Source organism: Podarcis cretensis, assembly GCF_951804945.1.
Source record: "Podarcis cretensis genome assembly, chromosome: 7".
In the NCBI taxonomy this organism is placed as follows: domain Eukaryota; kingdom Metazoa; phylum Chordata; class Lepidosauria; order Squamata; family Lacertidae; genus Podarcis; species Podarcis cretensis.
This window is the reverse complement of record NC_137176.1, coordinates 15,115,060-15,136,833: the sequence shown is the minus strand read 5'-3', so window position 1 is coordinate 15,136,833 and position 21,774 is coordinate 15,115,060. Positions and strand designations below refer to the sequence as shown.

Here is a 21,774-nt window from a genome sequence, read left to right as displayed (position 1 = left end):
GAGGGAGCTGTAGAGTAGCGATGTGTCGCCAATGGGAAATTGCACTGGGAGCTATTTTTTAATAGCATTTTCCAGATCAGTGTAGATCCAGCCCAGGTGCTTTAGGAGGATGAAAGAGTAGGGACGACAAGAGGCCATGAGTTCTAAGTTTGGGTGCAAGCCTACAGGGGCACGGTTCCCTGTACTATTCCTATCCTTATGCTTTGCCCTCCTGCCAGCATTACAGTTCAGGGACCTAGCAGGGGCAAGCGAGCGAGAAGGCTACTTCCCTATGGTCTGTTTTCAACCTCTAACAAGAAAAAAGGTACTTCAATTGGATTTTAGGAGTAATTTTGAAGCGGAAACAAGTCCAAATGTTAAGAGTACATGCACTTATTCTTAAAATGCTTCCAGGTGACTCGAAACCAGATTGTAATGGGAGGATGCTGTTTGTGAAGAAAAAGGTGCCCAAACCCAAGGAAGGACTTACATCAAATCCTTGTAAACGACCAACATTCATCATGTCGTTGCACCGTTTTGGGACTATACACATTACTTCTACAGCCCTCTATTGAATCAAGAAAGAGAGAGAGATTAGAACAGTGAACTGTGCAATGCCTTTTAGTTATTCTTTTCAGATTCTCTAAGGTGCCACTACCAAGATTGATTGCACACATCGAAGAGGCAGGCTATATAATAAAATTTGTTGGGAGACTGCTTCTGGGAACACCCTGCCCCTTCCTGTAATCTCCATGATGAATTCTCCCAAAGTGATGGACCTGCTGTTTTAACCATTAATTCCAGAATAAATCCAATGTGGAAAAACAAAAACAGAACAATCTTTGTGAAGGAGGTCCACAGACTGCAGACAGATACAGAAAGAGTGCTATAATTCTGCTACAACAGCTGTCTTGATGCTGGCATAAATATTTAAGAAAACAGTGTTTCTAAGTACCTCTAATTCTGTTGTATCAAGATTAGCTTTTTTGGAGTACTTAAGGAAGTCCTGCAAAGAAAAAGAAAGAACTATGAATTGACATATTCCATTAAAATTATATATGTGTATGCATATATATTGGGAAGTCCTGATGATCAGAAACTGCTGATGATAATAAAATGTGCATTTATCTACCATCCCATTTTGGGACTTCTGGGAAGCCCTGATGTACAGCATATCAGAAATAAAATGCTTAGGCGAAGAAATCAAACAGTAAAAACAAAGTGTGTTTCCTGACTGTCCTTCAATTGTTTTGCATATTTACTGTGTTTTTGTTTTATATGGGCAAGTGCTTTAAGTTGTATATTTTATGGTTGTAACCATATGTTATAAGGGAGGTAAGAAATCGAACAAAGCAAAACAAATATTATTTTATTCACAAGTAGCTAAATCCCCACAAAGGGCTCTGCTTTCTCTGAAATTGGCAAACAGAGGAAATGAAACATTTTCAGATCAGAATTAACACTAGTTATTTACTATTTCCTGAGGCATACTTATGTAAACTACCTTAGCAGACACACAGTGCTCCAACATAAACAAAGAACATTTGTGGGTACTTTCTGAGAAATATCTGCCTATATCTATAAGATGCAAAGCAATCATTTTTTTTTTTAAGTGTTCCGAATGCTATACAGCAATAAAACTCCCAACCGAGAGCATTCAAAGTGCCTTACCTTTAGTAGCAATTGGTATTTCATAATTCTTTGCACTGGTTTTATCAGCAAGTCGGTGAGCTGAAGTCGGTGACCCAAACGTTGCTTCAGGTCCTAGTAGTAGTAAAATAAAAGTTCAGAGCAGATCCTGTAACTCTCTATTTTGAGAGGAAATATCATCAAGGAAGCTAGTTCTGACAGCCACTCTAATACAGATTTCCCTTCAGGATTCCTAACAGCTTCCCTTAGATTAACTCTCTAAATTACTTAGCAAAATGAACTGTTAAAAAAGAAGTAGTTTGCTTTTCAGTAGGGCTCACGTCTTCCCTGACTTCATTCTATCCATATCCCTAAGAAATCTGTTGAGTCTCATCCCCTTTATCCTGTCTGGGCCTATCATCCCTCCTGTTAAAGGACGACAGTTTTTCTTAGTTACACACAGCCAGACCATCTATGGATGCCAAACCTGGGGGGCTTACATTGTAATAACCTGGGGGCTTAAACTTTAATAGGAAAGGGGGATGATGGTGGCAGCAACCTCAGTCCAGCTTGGGACTAGAAAGACTCACTTTGGCCCTACTGAATTTTCCAGACTTTGATTGGCTGGCAAAAGAAGGATGCAAAAGTAAACTATTCCCTTGGATTGTCTGTTGGGCTAAAACTAGTTTTCTATTAACACTTGATGCTCAGTCAGTACAGAGGCATCATGTGTTCATACATATCTAGGGACCAACACCTATCCTCGCTTGTACCTTCAAGCTGACCACTAGTCCATCCCTGACCACTAGTCCTGCTAGCTAGGGATGATGGGAGCACCTTCCAAAAACAGCAAGAGACCCAAGTTTGGGAAACAATGGTTTAAACTTTCCCCCTCATTTGAATGTCTTTGGCCTGGTATGTGAAAGCAGCTAGTGATTTGAATTCAGGTTGCTATGACAACATCTTAAGATCCAGTTAAACGAGTCAATGTCACTCGGCTTCCTGATGTCTCACAAGTATTGTATGGTAAAATCACAAAAAAACCGATTCCATGCTGTAATTCACCTTGAAGCGGAATTTGATGTACAGAATTATTAAACCCTAGAGCTAACTGGGGGGTGGGGGGTGGGGAAGAGAGTTTATTCATTTGGTAACAATAAACTAATTTCGATCTCAGCCACAGATCCTGAGAGAGATAATGTCTCAGAGACTGCAAAGAACAAGAATTTTTGGAAAAGATTATATTTCTTCTGTCCAGAAAGAGACAGCCAACCCCCTGCCTTTGGCACTTACCTCAAAAAAAGTATCAATGTATTCCGAGACAATATGCTCAGACTTTGGTTTGTTTTGGCAGTAAACTATGTACATGTGCAATCTTCTCTCCTGCAGCAGAGGGAAAAGAACAAGGATGTTGTATTTCATGAAAATGTAAAGCATACTTGGCACGGACCAGAACAGCACAGATCATTAGAACAAAAGCTACCATACTCTACAGGAATATAATGGTCCATATAAGATATTGCATTTTCCATACTGTCTCACCTACTCTCTTCCTTGCATATGCTCACAAGTGCTTGGATAAATCAAGTGTGCAACAGACTGTAGACTAGGTGTGGGGAACTTCTGGCTCTTCAGATGTTGCTGAACAACACTTCCCATCAGTCCAAGAAAGCATGGGCAATGCTCAGAGGTGATGGCCATTGCAGTTCAGCAACAGCAGGAGCTTGAGAGGTTCCCCATGACTGCCGTACACGAACACAGCCAACAACGATAATTGCAACTGACGGAGAGCACTTTTTACACAATTAGCCTGCTGGTGGTCATATCTATGTTCGCCTCAAGTCTACACTTTGTGCCCAGAGACGTTTGGCAGAGGATTATGACCCACATTAATGTCAAGGCATATCCTCCCTGCTGCCCCCAAATTAATAAATCCATTTGATATGCAGGCTTGTGCATGAGAGCAGCTGCTCCAAAACTTTGTGCCCTCAGGAACTGCTTCCCACTGCCAAGGAACAGTCAGAGCCAGTCATGAACCCTCCTTATGTTGCAAAGAATTCCGGAGTGTACTCTAAGGTTGTGGGCATTCTAGGGCACACTTTGAGTCAGAACAAGGTCCAACATTCCTCTCTGGCTGTGTGCTCTGAAGGGCTAAAATGACAGTAATGACCAACTCCATCTATCAGGAAGCGTGGCCACCATGGCTGATCTTGTTGAGGAGACTCCCACCCCCACCATGAGGAAATGTGTCATGGCCCAAATAAAGAAGTGAAGAAATAACCTCTGTTCTTTAAGAGCATATTTCAGATTCGTTGTACATATGGAAAGCCACAAAAGTTTGGCTAAGTAGAAAAATCAGGAAACTAAGTGAGAGTGTAACAGATTGCACCTTCTGTCACTGCCTACACATTTAAGAGAGAACGGAAGGCGTTAGTGCTGGAATTTGTTCTGTGCATAATTTCTTTATATCTCCCCCAAGTTTACTATTCCTGCCACTCTAACTAAGCATTTTGGAAGGCAAAGAAGCAAAGCAAAGTAAGTTCATGCATCTTTTAAAAAGGCACAGAATGGAGAATACATGGGTGAAGATATAAGGGCTGCTTGTATGTTGTCAAATATCCAGACCTATGATCAACGCAGCTTCTATATATGCAATGGAGAGGAGGAACATACTTACATGTTTAACAAAAAGTGATCCCAATTTTTCTGGATCCTCAAGGCACTTCTCTAATTCTCCTAAAAAGAAACTGAGCAGCACAAAAAAAATATTATTGTTAGCCTCATTATGGCAACAAACAACTGATTCAACAGCTGACAACAGTTTGGTTGCATTTACTCTGTGGGAGCCATCCACTTTCGGAAATAGAAAGGTTTGTGGAAGACGCATCAGTGGATTGGCTGAAGACACTTTTGTCATTTGCCAGCAGCTATATCACATCGCCCCAGTGTTATGCTGCAAGAAATCCCAGGGTGCCCCTCTCAGCTTGGACACGGCTGAGTAAGTTCCCTTAAAATTATAATTGCCTCAACCAGCCACTTGGTTTGACTGTGTGGCTGGGACAATTCTGAGCCCAGGCGAAGAACATCTGGGGAAAGTGTAGGGTTTCCTCGAAATGAAAGTTAACAAGCAACAGCAAGGAAGCTTTGCCCTAACTTGGGATTCCTCTGAATCAGAGCTCAACTAACACATATGCCATGTCTTCTTCATCACAGTGACAAATAACTGAGTAGTGAACACAGTGTGTAGAGTTGCATGTTAATGCACTCATATTACTTTCAAACTTGAGCAAAAGCAAATTGCAAAATTATCTTTATCTAGGGATAAGGGAAATTCCAGTGTAGATGAATCATGTTACATGAACCTGCACTAGCAGTTGAGGAACTGGCTCTAATCCAAGGTCTGTCTATTATGTAGTTGCCACCACTCGTTCGTAGAGATACTAAAGGGATAGAAGACACAGAAGGCCATTTGCGGGGCCCTAACAATGTTTGCAATGTAGGCCTTCCATCCACAGATTCTGCAGAGATAAATCAATCCATTCAGAAATGTCTTGCAATAGTCCAAATAGTCCACCAGACAGTTATTCTTGTCTGTAGACTTTCCAAATATAAGACTCCCAGACACTAGGAGCAATTGCTGCTCAGATAGAACAGAACCAAAATCTAAGATCTCATCTTATGGCAGACCGTGCACAATTGTGAAATGAAGGGATCTGAAACTTTCAGCTGAGACCACGTTCTTGAGCCACAAAGTTATATTAAATCAAGGGCATCCCTGTTACTAGAACAACTAGGACTAGTAAGGCCCCGATGGCTCCATCCTTAGGTACCAGACAACTGCAATATAGAGGTCAGACTTCCATCTGAAACAAGGCACAGCTAAACCACCTTAGTGCTGAAAATAACTGGCTTATAATTCCACCTGTGGCATGCTGTAAATTGGAAACTGCCCCCAAGTGGTAAAAACCAAAGTAATTTCTTTCTACTGAAATAAACTGGGCACCAGATGCATATACAGGAATGGCCTTCCAACAGTATCCGTTCATTACAAAAAGCACAAGAGAGCAGGGCAACCTTTGCCTGGAACCTAATGGTGGATGCCTGGTTGAAAAAAATACATAATTTGTGTGCCTCCAGAGAAAAGACCCCCTTATCCAGTAGCTCCCTGCCTGAGACTTGGAAAAGGGTCTCTGAAGGGCTGTCACATGAAAGATGGAGCAAGCTTGTTTTCTCCTGCTCCAGAGGATAAGACCCAAACCAATGGATGCAAGTTACAAGAAAGGAGATTCCAACGAAACATCAGGAAGACGTTTCCTGACAGTGCGAGCTGTTTGACAATGGAACCAATTCCCACGAGAGGTGGTGGACTCTACTTCGCTGGAGATATTTAAGCGGAGGTTGGATGGCCACCTGTCATTTATGATCTAGTTGAGATGCCTGCATTGCAGGGGCTTGGACGAGGTGACCCTCGGGGTCCCTTCCGACTCTAGAATTCTATGGTTCTATGTCAATCTTCACAACGTGCTCAACTGAATTTTTCCAGTATAATATTTTTATGCTGCTTGGGGTGGTTTTTGTCCACTTCTTCAGCTGGTTATGCGAGATGAGAACCAGAAAGAAAACCAGTTATGAACAAAAACAAAAAAATACATACTCTCTGTGCCAGTCATATATTTGATGAATGTTGCCAAACACAATTTTGTCTTTCCCTTTCATGTCATCTGGAACACCATCTTCTTTCATGAGTGCCATGTAACCCTGGAGTAAATTAGTAAGAAAAATGGACATGAGCGCAGCTGTTCACCTTTTTATTACTTTTAACATTGCAAACTGCTGAGTATCATCTTGGGCCCTTTATCATCCCCCCCCCAAATCCCCCTGCCAGCTGATGTGTTTTTAATAATATCTATCTATCTATCTATCTATCTATCTATCTATCTACAGTGGTGCCTCGCAAGACGAAATTAATCCATTCCGCGAGTCTCTTCGTCTAGCGTTTTTTTCGTCTTGCGCAGCAAGCCCATTGACGGCTTAGCGGATTAGTGCTATTAGCGGCTTATCGGCTTAGCGGATAAGCAGATAAGCGGCTTAGCGGCTTAGAAAAAGGGGGGGGGAAGGAAAAAAACCCCGCAGGAACTCGCAAGACATTTTCGTCTTGCGAAGCAAGCCCATAGGAAATTCGTTTTGCGAAGCACCTCCAAAACGGAAAACCCTTTCGTCTAGCGGGTTTTCCGTCTTGCGAGGCATTCGTCTTGCGGGGCACCACTGTATCTATCTATCTATCTATCTATCTATCTATCTATCTATCTATGGGGGTGGCTGAAAGTACATATAGTGGTACCTTGTGTTATTTACCATCCCCCTTATGAATGCTGTGGGTCACACACTCCGCTAACCCGGAAGTAGATGCTCCTTGTTGTGAACATTGCCCCAGGATGCGAGCAGAAGTCGTGCTCCGGTGGCACAGCAGCAGCGAGAGGCACCATTAGAGAAAGCGTGCCTCATGTTACGAGCAGTTTCCTGTTACGAACGGACCTCCAGAATGGATCAAGTACGTAACACGAGGTACCACTGTATTCAGGATGAAGTCCTAATGGCATAACTAATATGCATTCATTGATTCTGAGTATGAACTCTTGTTTAAGAAATGCCTCGCAGGATAGGATCAACAGCCATCAGGGTTGGCCAGTGGTCCACAGACTATCTCTCTTCTGCTCACACCTGCCATAAGCCATGCTCTTATTTAGAACATAAAAAACACAAGAGACCCAATGGGAAGCCAAACATTTTTGCAACAGCGTAGTTGAAAATCCCTTTACAACATGCTTCCACATTGTGGTCAAGTAAGTACTGAAGCTCGTAACAAATCCCGATTTACTCTTTTTCATATTTGCGTGCTTTATGTATAATGTTACATTGCTCCTTGTCTGGCTTGACACATCAACTCACAGGACCAAGTCTGTGGGAAAAGCAGCTCAGAAAGGCAAAAGGAGAATATCTATCTGAATCTTGACAGCAAATTTATGCTGGATCCAGATTTATGGGGACTTATTGTGCCTTACTGGGGGCCAGTTTATGTGATACGTGTGCAAGTATTATTTTCTTTTTTTATAATAATTTTTTATTAGTTTTTAATTACAGTCCAATTATTATTGGCCTCATTATAACAATACCAATTTATAATGCAATTATTCACACCAATCATTCAAATACCAAATTTTATAATTATAATTTAGTTAAAGTGGCCTCCATGTGCTAGATTTTATTATTCTCTTTATTTCTGCATTCCAAAATCTCTGCATTCCAAAATCTGTGGAAGTATTATTTTCAGTAAATGGAAGTTAACTGTCAATTTTCACAATCAATTTCATTGTTTATTTGACTTAATTTTAACAACTCTCTGGACTCAGTGTGTACCCGAGAGTAACGGGTTGGTGGCAGCAGGGAAGCGAGCACAGTGGTGGCACAGGGATCAATAGACAGTCAAACGTCCGGGGACCCTGTGCGATCGCCACATACTCCCCACCCTCAAAGTTCAACAACTTCAGGCCATCTCCTCCCACTTTCTTAAATTGGAGTCCCCCAAAATAGGGGGCATCTTAAACACAGGGGTGTGTTATACACGGAAAAATACGGTAGTTGTGAACCAGAATAATACACGCGCAGAACCCACAGCTACCTCCACGAGTGTATTTGCACATGTTCCAGCAACAGCTAACGATTCACTACACATACCATCCAGCTTATACAAACTGTTTTCTGTTTGGTCATGAACCTGTGTATATTATTGCATAGGGGGATTTAATAGCCTGAAACAAGCCTTTGCAGGAGCAAGTAGATCTGCAAGTGCAAGGAATGCAAGCATACAAACTGTCTACTGTGCCATAAAGGGCGCGAAGAAGCCCTATATGTAGAGCAGCCCTGGTGTGGGCAACAATCTGCTCAATTAGGTTGCACGAATCAATGCAATTTGGAACACAGAAGCTGGGGTACTCAATACAATTTGTAACTCAGCCTAGTGAGCCCCGTGATCCCACACTTCTGATTCTTTCCAGATCATAAATTCAGGACAACAGAAGCAGCAACTCAAAGCAATCTAAATGAATCCATTTTTAAAGTACATCTATTGTACTTGTTTAATTTGCTGCCACGTTCAGAAGTCATTCCTAAATCTATTAAGAGGCCTGTTTATTAAAAGGTGTTCCAGCTGTCCGTTCTAAAACTGAAATACTGCCAGCCATTCCATTGCCTACATTCCTGCACAAGGACTGAACAGGCCCCTTCGCTGCAAATATATTACCAAGCTGGCCTTAAAGATTCAACAGCTTATTTTACAGAAGAGCCAAGAAACAGCAGGGAGTCCTGATCTCGTGCTGGCATGGAAACTAATTACAGCCAGGATTCAGAATTTACATTTTCAGCTGTCCATATGCAGTTAAGTTGGCAGCTTGTAAAAAGCGCCTTCTCAAAGATACTTTACATATGGAATTATTGCTAGCTCATCAATAACACTGGAAACTGTTGTCTAGTAATTACCAATCTTAACCTAGTTCATAACTAGCTAAAAACGGACTAATATAACAGGTGACAAAGTAGATTTCTCCAAGCATTGCTGGTAGCATCCTCCAAAGGTGTTTGGTGGAGAGGAATGGCACTTTCCTCTTTCCCCTTTTGAAGTTTGTGTTTCTGATCTGACTGGAAGCAGCACACTGATTTTAAAAAGACATACCTCTACTACGTAACCAAGATCTCTCACATAATCTCTCTCCGTCTCCACTAATTCCTGTAGAACATAGCTGCAAAGTTACGAAAAGTGAGAATAATTAAGGGTCGCATTTTGCGATATGAACAATTTCTATGCATGCAAATAATGTGACAACAGTAATAATAATAATAATAATAATTTTTATTTATACCCCGCCCTCCCCAGCCAAGGCTGGGCTCAGTAGGGAATACTATGGTAAAATATGGTGTGACTAAGCAGCATGAGATTTTTTAAAAAATATATCTATCTATTTCAAGAATAGTTATAAAATTACTAATGTTTCTCATACTGAAATTTGAAGTGTGCATGCCAAGTGGATTTAATATAATCAACATTCCACAAAGTGGCACCGTTAAAGGCCTAACTGGATGTTGCAGCTACCATTTGTGTAAACTGAAGAGCCCCCCAAAGTAAACATTTTATGTTTCTGAGACTCTCAACTTTCCTACTAAGTTTTTAAAAGCATTACAAGCACAAGAATGGGGGCTAACGTGCTAGACAGGGGAAATTATTGCAATTCATCTGGCTTTCCGGCAAAATCCTCCAACAGTTGAAATAATCAAAGTCTTAACTCGCTGAACAAAAGAGGTAAAAACTAATGTCTACAATAACACAGATTTTACAACACAGAAGGCAAAGGACAGATGCTCTTCTTAAGCATATAAGGGAAAGGGATTGGTGGGCTAGTCTTACTGTCGCCTTTTTAAAGAGCTGGACTTCCGCTCTTCCATCTCATCTATGGGTGAAGAGGAGGAGAGAAGTGAGTTGTCTGAAGGATTGAATGATGGGCTACTGCTGTCTCCCTGGTCCACCATCAGTGAGCTTGGACGATCCTCCAGAGCCTAAGAGGAAAACGATAAACAAGTGAGATTGGGGCAACACCATCAGCACAATCTATTTCACATACACATGCTGTAAAAAAAGGTAAAGGTACCCCTGCCCGTACGGGCCAGTCGTGTCCGACTCTAGGGTTGTGCACCCATCTCACTTAAGAGGCCGGGAGCCAGCGCTGTCCGGAGACACTTCCGGGTCATGTGGCCAGTGTGACGAAGCTGCTCTGGCGAGCCGGCACCAGCGCAGCACACGGAAACGCCGTTTACATGCTGTACTTTTATCTATTTTAAGAACATGTTGATCATTTATTATTCTAACACCTTTGTCAACTGTGTACGGGTATTCACAACTCTCTCCTTCCCTGGTGGCGGCAAGATGTGTTGCAATGTGTGTGGCCATTTGCAGGCACCAGAGGTTCTCCTGCAGCCCTCCTTGCTGCACCCAGCAAGCAGTTTCCTTTCAGGTCCGCACCAACACAGGCTAACTGTGCCTAAGTCCAGGGTTCCAGGAAGGGGCCTGATACCAGCAATCAAAGCTGAAGCCTGGATAAATGAAACAAGTTCCTTATCTTGTGAAGCTTACTACCACAATAAGTGGCGACAGCCGTTAGCTTAGGTGACTGTAATCTGGATTGGCTCTCAGAGCTAAATGAATCTTCATGTTCAGAAGTAGTGTACCACTGGATACCAAATACTTGGACACAAAACAACAGGGGAGACTTCTGGTCTGATTCCCCAGTATGGCTCTTAGAGCCACATGTTTTGATAGGATTCCACCCTGCTCTAAACAGGGCTAATAATAATAATAATAATAGTAGTAATAATAATAACAATAATAAATTTTTACCTCACCCATCTGGCTGGGTTTCCCCAGCCACTCTGGGCAGCTTCCAACAAAATATTTAAAATACAATAAAACACCAGACATTAAAAACTTCCCTAAACAGGGCTGCCTTCAGATGTCTTCTAAAAGTCAGATAGTTGTTTATTTCCTTGACATCTGACAGGAGGGCATTCCACAGGGCGGGTGCCACTACCAAGAAGGCCCTCTGCCTAGTTCCCTGTAACTTCTCTTCTCACAGTGAGGGAACCGCCAGAAGGCCCTTGGAGCTGGACCTCAGCTGGGGAATCCATAGCCGTCTGCATATTGTGGGAATCCTGCTCTCATCAGTCCCAGCTAATATGGTTGGGGATGATGAGAGTTGTGGTCTAACAACATATTGAGGGCCTCTAGGGTTCCCCCAAAAGGAAGGAAAACATGCCATCAAACAAACCAGACTCACCATTTTACTCTTCACAAGCTCCTCTATTGCACTGACAAGTTCGGCTGCACTGGGAGTCTCTGAGCTGGTAGGACGTACCAATAACCGGGAAGATGCCTGCACAATGGGGTGAAAAGCAGGAGGAGAGGCATCCTCAATATCAATTTGAGGCTATACACACTATCAATATTTGTCCCCGAGGCATCTTGCTAATGAACAAAATGCCTCTCTTTCCACTTCTTTTTTTTTAAACCCCTCTATTTGACACAAGCACCAAAGGAAGTTTTAAATAAACTCTGGTATTGACAAACATTAATCTGCCTGTGTCCATTTAATGCTTTTATAATACCTGGATAGGAACTCATAATGCTCCATTTGCAGCTGGATGACTGGGAATATTTTTTTGGATAGCCTTGATCTTTTTCTTTCTCCAGAACCTATCAAAGCTACTACGCAAAGCCAATGCCGGATGTACCAAATTATCTAAGGATCCTTTCCCACCCCTCCCAATTCAACTCACATTATAAAGCCACAGGGAAAAGAACTGCAATGAATGAACGAAACAATAAATCAACTGTAGACTACTGTAGGCTAAGACTACTAAACAAGGAGCCAATTGAGGATTCTAAAAGGGAGCAGGGTCTTTTTGCTCACCATTCCTTGTGCCATCCATCTCCCCCAAAGGTAAGTGCAGAGTCTAGAAGATCTCTGTCCTCAAAAGCTACAAGATGCCAATTTATGGCTGCAACTGAGGATAAAAGGTGTTGACAGCAAAAGGATATTGGGAGGGTTGGTGGCCACTGAATTTGGCTTTCAGTAATTAGCAAACATGCAAGCCTGTTTGCAGATTACATGTACCATTAAGTAACTGGAAGCTAAACAAGGCATAATAATATGAACCTCACTTCATATTACAAGGACCAGCAGGGATGTACAGCATGCAAAACACAGGTTATGTTGTTCTTCACCACTGGACGGACATGTTAAACCAACAGGTACAATGCTTCAGAACACGGAACTCTGTTCAACCTCATCTATGGGAGCAGAAAGATTAGCTCCCATAATTTAAAGAATAGTAATAATAATAATATGCAAATTTCATGTGCTGTAGAGTTAGCTTCAATGAGACAGGGGACATTGGGAGCGGGGCAAATGCGAGAACACACAAGAAACTCTAAATGGAGAGGTAGGGAAACTGAGCCAAAGCAGAGACAGAACATAAATCAACATAATGCTAAAGGAAGAGTAAAAAGAAAAGAAAGAAAAGAAACAAAGGAAAACAAAAACAAAAAAAGATTAGTTATACAGTAATATAGCAGCTCTCTTAGCAATTCTATCCAAAACAAGAAGAAAACTCAGAAGCTACAATTTAAGCACAACTCATGATGATGTATGGCACCACCAAATGGAAAACTGAAGAATCTTTGAGATCCTGTGATGGAAGTGGTTGTTATTTAGTGACACCGAATTAAGTGCTAGTGGCTGGACAGGGATGTCACCTGAGCAAGTTTAAAGGGACAGGGAAATAGAGGCAGCCATTGTTGTTGTTGTCTCCTTCCTTTCTGCTCACTGTAACTGGGTAAACCTTGGATGTGTATCAGAATGGCAATTCTTTCACAATGATTGACTTGAAATACAAATCAGGAGATACCTTCTTTTTTAAAAAAAGCAATTAACAGCTTGGTTGTGTAGCACCAAAACGTTGGAGAAGAATTAATTCCCACAGGAATGCCATCATAAAATGGGAGGTGCATACTTACTTGTGAACTGTCTTTTTAATGGCAACATATTACAACAAAACATGCACTTCTTTGGTACATATGCCTTGCAGCCCACTACAGCTTGAGACTAGAGTATGCCCATTCCTGCCCAGATGAAATTTGCTATATATCACTATTTTTATTATTATTATTTCCTTCAGGGATTTCCCCCCACATCAGCTTGGCTGCCAAGGCACCCTCACAAGTTCTAGAGAATTCTGGGAAATGTTCCTGAGTATACAAGGCAGTGCATAAGATACACTGGAGAAGCCTGTGGGCCTCATCATAACCGCATGAGAACGGAGATTTGACTTCCTCAGAACATGACCAAAACTGCTATGTAGCTACGCATGCATTACAGGGGAAGATCAGTACTGTACTTGCAAAGAAGCCTTTTTCCAGAGAGCTTGTTCACCATTACTGATCTTCTACTTGAGAAATTCCTACATGACGTTTCCAAGGAATCCAGAATTCCCTGGAACACAGCTTGAAACCATGGCCCTAAGGAGTTCAAACTAAGGGATGGTACAAACATTACAAAAGTAGGAAAAGGAGAAGCTCAAGCAACTTGAATGCTGTCACATGTTGAAGGTAGAGCTGAGATAATTGTTAATTTCGCCTGTTGCCTGACTGGAATCTGAAGAGGAAAACCTTGATTCTAGGCCTAGTTGTGAGAACTGATCCAGAGATTGTGGGAATTATAAATAATCCTTGTGGTAGAGACATTCTTGGTTGCTTTAGTCCGAACAGCAAGGTTATGTTGAATTCCTAAGCATTGTAAGAAACTAGAAGATAAGAACCTGAGAATTGGACAGGTTACCACAGTGATACTATTATCTCAGACCTTGCAATAAAGCTGCAATAAGGAAATATGTGACTGCCAGACCTGCTTGTTTTTGTTTTTGTTTCACCCTGTTAGGGTGAAAAATATTAAGGAAATAGGGGAAATGCTTTGTGGTCAACCTATTGAACATGGAAAGAAAGAGAAAGATTCTCTGTAATCTTATCACCTTTTACTAGTTTTTCCCATATTTAGTATTATTTTTTCCAAATGGAACAGAGCAAAATATTTATAATGCAAAAGCTTTTTTGTACATAATAAAAGATTTCAGGTGTAATTACTGAGCCCAGGGAGAGGAAAACTCAGCCAAACCTAGTTGCTTGAATGTGTCAACTAGAGCTTGCCACATTTTTTGGGGGGGTGGGGTGGGGTGGGGGTGGGGGTGGGGTTAAAATCCAATCAGGATGAAATTACACAAGTTCCCTTTAAATCACTATGGGGGAAAATGGGGGGCAGGAATGGGATGGGATTCATTTGTGCCTCTGACGATTTATCTAGGGACATAGCAATTCAAGGTGGGTTATGGCACAACGAGAATTCTCGGTTGTGAGGGTAACGAGAGGCATGAATAAATTGCGCAGAGGCAGGAAGAGGTTGGCCTCTTACCCTAAGCTACTTTTCAATGAACTTTCTGTGTTTCTGGCTCCAGTGAGACAGAGAACAAGCCCGGACGACTGTTCAGCAGGCCTACGAAAGATGGCATTTCAGGTTAAAAGACTGGCGCAAGTGTGTTTAGGAGTGGGGGTATCAAGAGTCACAAAACCGTATCAGTGTTGGCGATCAAAGGGTTAATGATAAAGCCCACATTCGATTCTAGCCTCAGTTCAGATGGTTGCCCAGAACTTTAGACGAAGGAGGAGTGATTCCCTTAGCCCTCCTCTGTGCAATGTCGTCAGCTATGAATTGGGTGCTTCACATCAACACCCAATCACACCAAGAGACTTGTGTTGAGTGGGAACAAACCACACGTACGATTATGAGTCAGCATGAGTGTGGGTGTCAGTTTGGAGCACCCTGTGATATAACTGCATGTGTAAATATGAGTGTGCACGCAAGTTTGGGCCACTCCTGCACCATAAAAAGGCCTGGGTAAGTGTTTTAACAGAATGGGAAAGCCATTTGGCACAATAAACAGCGATCAGAACTCTTAATATTGCCTTATATGTATGTCAATCATCTAAGTAGTGTCTACCCAACTAGGAAAGCAGATGATTTTTTTTAAAAAAGTAAAGGAAGTTTTGAGATGCATTTCCAAACCCCGTGCTGCTTTTTTCTGCGATTCTGTGACATGGATAGCCAACCACAAAGCTTACAAGGTGTCCATCAAGCATCATGCATGTATTTTTCTCACCATATTCTAAGAAAATGTGTGAGTAATGACTGGAAGCCCTATTTGCCCCGTAGCGAAACACAAACAAGCACTGATGGTGGGTTTTATATTCTGGCATTTGTACTGGTGCACAGAGAAGTCCTGTGAGAAAAAAAAATCCCTTTAAAAAGTAGTTGACACTTGCACCCTCTAGCAGTGTCAAGTTTATACCACACACGGGACTCCAGAATAGAAAAATGTGGAGGAATGGGTGGAAATTAACTTTTAATGGTTTGTCAAATTACTTTCCAGACCTTTAGGACTGTTCAGGTGCTGCTTCCCTCTTCACGCTGCTATGTATGGCGAGACTGAGAGAATGTTTCTGGCTCATGCATATTCTTCCCCAGTCCTCTCACAGCATGCAGAACATGGCTCCAAAAACACAGAAGTTCCTGTGTTTCTAATACAGTGGTATTTTGGTTTTTGAACGTCTCAGAAGTCAAACGTTTCAGTTTTTGAACACCGAAAATCCAGAAGTAACTGCTTTGGTTTTCGAACACTTTTTGGAAGTTGAACATATTGAGTTTTCCGTGCTTCCAGAAGTAAATTCTTCAGTTTTCGAACATTTCATAAGTTAAACGGTCTTCCGGAACGGATTACGTTAGAAAACTGAGGTACCACTGTATTCCAGATCTCCTCTAACACTTCCTATTTTAAAACCACCAGACAATACAAATAGTGAGGACAGCAAGGGTCTAGATGGAAGCACATGAACCTTAAAGGTCTGTTCCAGACTTCCCCATGCACAGAGATGAGAAACAGAAGCAAAATCCTTCCCAAGGGTGACAAAATGATTTTAGGTGATTGACATTTAGTACGAGAGCTAGCATCTCAGCCAAAAGCAGCAGGGCCTCCAATGCTATGGAAGTTCTTAGCAGCTTCTGTGACATGGCATTCCTCAACTCACTGAATGGAGAAAGCTCTGACCCAGGTGGGGATCCTTCTGTTGGCTGGAGCCCTGTGATAGCATCTGGGTAGGGGCTCAAATGTTTAATGTGCAAAAGAATCAAACTTATTCTAACGACAGGAAGGATTTGGGGTCTTCCTGTCCATCTCTAGGAACATTTCGCTTTGAGTTCTACCATGCTTTTATACACTGTGGGAGTCAATTTTACTGAGCATGCAGGAAATTCCCACTGCTAGTCAGGATGTGGTTACCTTAACAATGATTAAGATCCTCAAGAAAACCACAAGGGTGTGGAAGGGGGGGTAGGAAACCCCCAAATGCTGAAAACATCTGCTTTGCCCAAAATGGTGGCTTGTTGCCAAGAAAGCGTAGCCATGATCTCACATAAAAAAATACCCCGCCCCTCAAAAAAGGAAGAGGAAAATATTAAAAAGCAAAGTCACTGGTTTTTCAAAAGTGCATTTGGAAAATAAGTATTTGGTGCAGAACTAAGTCCGTGAGAAAACTATATACACAACAACAAAATCTGTATTTTCGAAAAGTTAGGTGTGAATCATAAATTTTTGTTTATGTCAGAAGGCATAAATTATGCCGAGTGGGTGTGTTTTTTAAAAATTCAAACGATAAGCCTGAAAGCAGCAGAACGTCGAGTGAAATGCAACATGTGAAGAATCAGGTTGCTTAGCAAAACTTTGCGCTGACAAAGCCTTCCAATTTGAGATGAACGAAGGACAAAGGCAGACAAACATCCGAAAAGATGGAAGGAACTTCAGCATGCCACAGTGATGGAGGGGCGAGATGCAGGAATGAGAACAGCTAGGCAGGATGATGTTCTGAAGGTCTAGGGAGGCACACCCAACCAACTCTTTCCCCAGACCTTCAGAAGATCAATGACAATGTTCCTCTTCAGGGAGGCCTTTGAGAAACTGGACTGAGGTTGCTCTACTCTGTGCTGTGGGTCTGGCTTGCTGTTTTATTGTTTTTAACTGTGTAGACTTCAAACTTGTGGCGCAGGGATTTTATTACCACTACCACCACCACTACACAGGCTTCTGGATATGAACCACCTACTACTCTTTTCCTGGTCTGTTCACAGGGAGCCCATACTGCTCTGCAAAATGTTCGGGTTTGACATGACACACTGCACATCGAACAGCTTTGATTACCAAACACAAATCATTTCAGTCAAACCATTCTGCCACGGGATCTCCCTCCTTTCATTTATTTACCTTGTCATCCTGCGAATCTGGCTGGAGTAGACTGTGTTGCTGGATTGCCATTGGAGGGGGAAGTGGAACAGCATCAGCCCCTTCTTCACCTTCCTCCTCTCCACAACTCTGCATGCCTGACGAGGATGATTTGGAGAGCGTGCCACTGCTCAAACCCTCATTACGCCCTCTCTACAAATGCAACGTTAACAGTACTTAAGCATTTATATAGTGTTTCAGAATATGGAAAATACTTCATAGAGCCTCATCTCCTTACAGCAGTCTTACAATATTTGAAGGCCAGAATTTCTCGTACATAGCCCAGTCTCTTACACTCTGTGAAAAACTGGTCTCATCTCCCTCTCTAATATGCCATGAAAATTATCAAACCCGAGAGCACTCTATAGACCCCATCACTATTCATATATCCTTTGGGAGAGTTCAGCTCATTTTAACCTTCTGGTGGAAGAAGACAAGCCTCCCCAAAATGTGCTTTTAAGAAACATGTCAATTGACAGTAAAACCTGCAAAGGCAGCAGTACTGATAACAAATGAGAATTTTAACTGGAAGCCCATCATACAAAATAGAATGGAAGTTCACTCTGTTACTGAATTTGGATTATGAAGAGGGGTTTGATGTCCTTAAAAGAACAACCCAATGTTGGTTCAAAATCAAGTGGGCTTGACTATGTCCTAGCTCAGACAAGCAAATAACCCACAGTTTATGTGCTATGGAAGAAGCCATGCCGAATCTTGGGCTCACACCCTCCTTCCCCTCCCTGGAGAATTTAAGCTTCCACTTTAAAACAAACCCACTGTATTTTCAAATTTTGATTATTTCATACTAGAGCAAACACCTGCTCCCTAGAATTCTTGACCTCAGCCTGGTTTACAGGAAGCCATTAAAACAGGTACCTTTTTTTGGAATCGTGGGACACTGTGTTTTAATAATAATAATTTTTTTTTTATTTATATCCCGCCCTCCCCAGCCGAAGCCGGGCTTAAGAAACAGATAACTTTGCTCAAGCTGGGAGCATGAGGGAAGGGGGCAAGGAGGGCGTTTGAGCACAAACCTTGACCCCAGTTTCACAGGTCTTGGGTCATCAAACTGGGATCAGTATGTCTGAATTGGGCCAGAATGGTCACGTCTGTGTACTGAAAGTACACTACAGACACATGCAAGTATGTCTTTTCAATATAGCAAAATTGGGCTCGTGCTTCCATATTAAAACTACTAAGGGAGAAGGGGTTAAAACACGTATAGTAAACCTCAAACAGAGATCATATCTTGCTGGTACTTAAACTGTTAGCTAATGTTAGTTAACAGTTTTTTTTTACAACTGTCTGATTTAACTCTGCAGGATCAGAGTGCAATGTATCACATAGTATAGATCAGGATGGCAATCACAAAGCATAGATGTTTCTGAATAGTCAAGATGTTCCATGAGATTCCCTCTCTTTGCAGTGAAACATAGTGAAGAGAAATGAGGCAACACATTTTGAGGAATGGAAACAGCCAGATGTGGCTGTTTATGGAAGAGTGCCATGGAAGACTTAGAAAACAAACTGTTTGCTAAGGATTCTGGCAGCCACGGAAAACAAGGAAGTATCTCTCTGGTCATAAAAAAAAAAACACCAGACCCAGGCAGTGGTGCTTCTCCCAGTGTGGCCAGTGTGTCCAAGAACAAAACAAAAAGTACCAGGATGCTGTAAGGTAAAGGTAAAGGGACCCCTGACCATTAGGTCCAGTCGTGACCGACTCTGGGGTTGCGGCACTCATCTTGCTTTATTGGCTGAGCGAGCCGGCGTACAGCTTCCAGGTCATGTGGCCAGTATGACTAAGCCACTTCTGGCAAACCAGAGCAGCACATGGAAACGCCGTTTACCTTCCCACCAGAGCGGTACCTATTTATCTACTTGTACTTTGACATGCTTTCGAACTGCTAGGTTGGCAGGAGCAGAGACCAAGCAACGGGAGCCCACCCTGTCGCGGGGATTCGAACCGCGGACCTTCTGATCGGCAAGTCCTAGGCTCTGTGGTTTAACCCACAGCGCCACCCACGTCCCTACCAGGATGCTGTAGGTAGGGCCAAAAAATAATAATACCTGAATCAACACTCCTATTTCAACTGAGTGTACCTATATAATATTCAAAGAAAAACTTGGAAAACACACACCTCTTCAATAGTTTCATCTTGTGGTGTAGCAGCACTGTCATCGGAGTCCTTCTGAGAGCCAGTATCAGCGCTTTTGCGAACTTCGCCTCTCTTCTTATGCTTGTGGGCCAGTTTCTTGACATGCCCATCTGCCTTTCCGCTGCTAAGTCGCCTCACTGGGCTGGTGAGCCATTTCCTCAGGGTGTTACCCGGGCGCTTTGGACCTGGGGAACTCTGTGCCCCAATCATATGGGGCTGGAGCGATGTTACTGACGCAGGAGGGCTGGCATCATTGCTGGAAACGGAAAGAGAATCTGAAACAGAGAAGGGAATGGAATGATCAATGGAAGATCTATCAGCAACCACGCCCGTTGGGTAGACTTGACTTCATGTGAGGAATGGCGAGAGCCATGGGTAACAACTGCAACGTCGAAGCCGCTTTCTGGAATTTATCCAAATGCAAGGAAACTGGCGTGAACTCAACCTTGGTCATTGCGGAACACCATATTGTTACTTGCCGTTGTATGTATGGATCAGACAGTTATAGGCACTATGATATGTCAGCTGTTGTACGGAGGGTTCCCTGCTGCAACCATGTGAGCCAGCTGGATTGCAGGGGGGGATTTCCACGCCAGTACTGCTGGCTCCCAGGTAGATATAATGTCAGTGTGGGGACTCTGTACAACATTGACCCAGCCTGAGTGGCTGGAGGTGGTAATATTGTGACATGAACTCCACCCAAGCACAACCCGGAACCGTGCTGTAACAGCACATGCATATAAACCGGCATTACTAGTAGCTGATATTGATTAGCCAAGTTTCTCTCCCCTCCGCCCCACAAAAAATGCAAGCTATATTTCTCCTTTTCCTTTTGCACAGTTCTTTTCTAATTCTAGCATCAGGCAGGCTCTCACCCTATGCTTTTTAGATTCCTGCTAAAACCCTTCTTTGTTTGTTTCAACAAGGCTACCCAGACACATAATTTAGTTTATATATGCTTTGCCTTAGTATTTGACAATCGTGCCTGATTTTCAATGAATATTGGTATGTAAACTTAAGTGTACAGTGGTACCTCAGGTTACAAACACCTTGGGTTACAAACACTTTGGGTTACAGACCGGAAATAGTACCTCGGGTTAGGAACTTTACCTCAGGATGAGAACAGAAATCGCACGACGGCAGCGCGGCAGCAGCGGGAGGCCCCATTATCTAAAGTGGTACCTCAGGTTAAGAACGGTTTCAGGTTAAGAACGGACCAGAGGTAACACTGTATTCTACATGGGGTGAAAATAATGCTGTACACTGGATTGGGACAGATGTGCAACCAACCCCCAAAATGCCTAGTATCTGAATTACAAGTTACAGGGATAAAAACACTACCTTATTTTAGGCCTCCTCATTACTGAGGTTGTTAACCCAGGCCTGGGTTGCATTATGTTAGGCTGCTGGTTGGGGCTCATGCAACTGAATGCCTCTCTATTAAACCCTGCCCCGCAAAACCACAAAAACTTCCCTGGATCCGATTACCAGATGAGGAAGACAAGTTCTAGCCTAGCTTTTTATACCTGTCACTTCCACATTGGGCACAAAATTGCTGCTGCTTTGTGTATTCTGCACTCAACAATTAAAATTCTGTACTCAGGACTCGCACAACCTGGGCAAACTGAGCACGACTGCATAACTTATCTTACACAATTCATTTTACACTTTCACAATTATTCTGAAATTATAAACTACGTATGCAGCCCTTATCTTCGCATTCATAAGGGGCCGAAGCTGCAAGGAGTGGGGAGACGCTCTCTTTCCTACGGAACTGAATTGCGCGCCAATATTGCGTTCTATGAGTTTTTATTCATTGCTGTATTAATTTTGCCCTCACCAAAGGATTGTAGGCCATGGTGCACGTAGCAAAAAACAAACAATAACTCTGAAGTAAAACATATAGAACATTACACAGACATAAAACCTCAAAAACAGTCTAAAAAGTAGTGGGTGGACAAAAACCAGTAATATCCCTTCAGGACCAAATCTCATCTCTGCCTAAAGGCCTGGACTAAGACATCTT

General features: G+C 42.5%; 1 protein-coding gene and 1 long non-coding RNA gene across 11 annotated transcripts in view; one reads left to right on the top strand and one right to left on the bottom strand.

The window, feature by feature from the left end:
- The window catches only part of LOC307220949, a 127,282-nt gene extending 126,753 nt beyond the window's left edge, over positions 1–529 (top strand). For all 3 annotated transcript variants that reach the window (XR_013841191.1, XR_013841192.1, XR_013841193.1), the window contains exon 4: positions 394–529. This is a non-coding gene — a long non-coding RNA (uncharacterized lncRNA). The remainder of the gene's footprint in view (positions 1–393) is intronic.
- The window catches only part of TRIO (trio Rho guanine nucleotide exchange factor), a 259,894-nt gene that overhangs the window by 23,301 nt on the left and 214,819 nt on the right, over positions 1–21,774 (bottom strand). For 7 of the 8 annotated variants that reach the window (XM_079984877.1, XM_079984882.1, XM_079984876.1 and 4 more), the window contains exons 35-45: positions 19,731–20,023; positions 17,575–17,745; positions 11,490–11,585; positions 10,067–10,215; positions 9,338–9,404; positions 6,263–6,366; positions 4,286–4,355; positions 2,902–2,991; positions 1,651–1,743; positions 935–985; positions 470–547 (exon numbers count right to left, since the gene is read on the bottom strand). In XM_079984877.1, the coding sequence (XP_079841003.1) occupies positions 470–547; positions 935–985; positions 1,651–1,743; positions 2,902–2,991; positions 4,286–4,355; positions 6,263–6,366; positions 9,338–9,404; positions 10,067–10,215; positions 11,490–11,585; positions 17,575–17,745; positions 19,731–20,023 (1,262 nt within the window). Of the gene's footprint in view, positions 1–469; positions 548–934; positions 986–1,650; positions 1,744–2,901; positions 2,992–4,285; positions 4,356–6,262; positions 6,367–9,337; positions 9,405–10,066; positions 10,216–11,489; positions 11,586–11,616; positions 12,703–17,574; positions 17,746–19,730; positions 20,024–21,774 lie in introns of those variants that run through there. The other variant, XM_079984883.1, reaches the window with a different exon arrangement.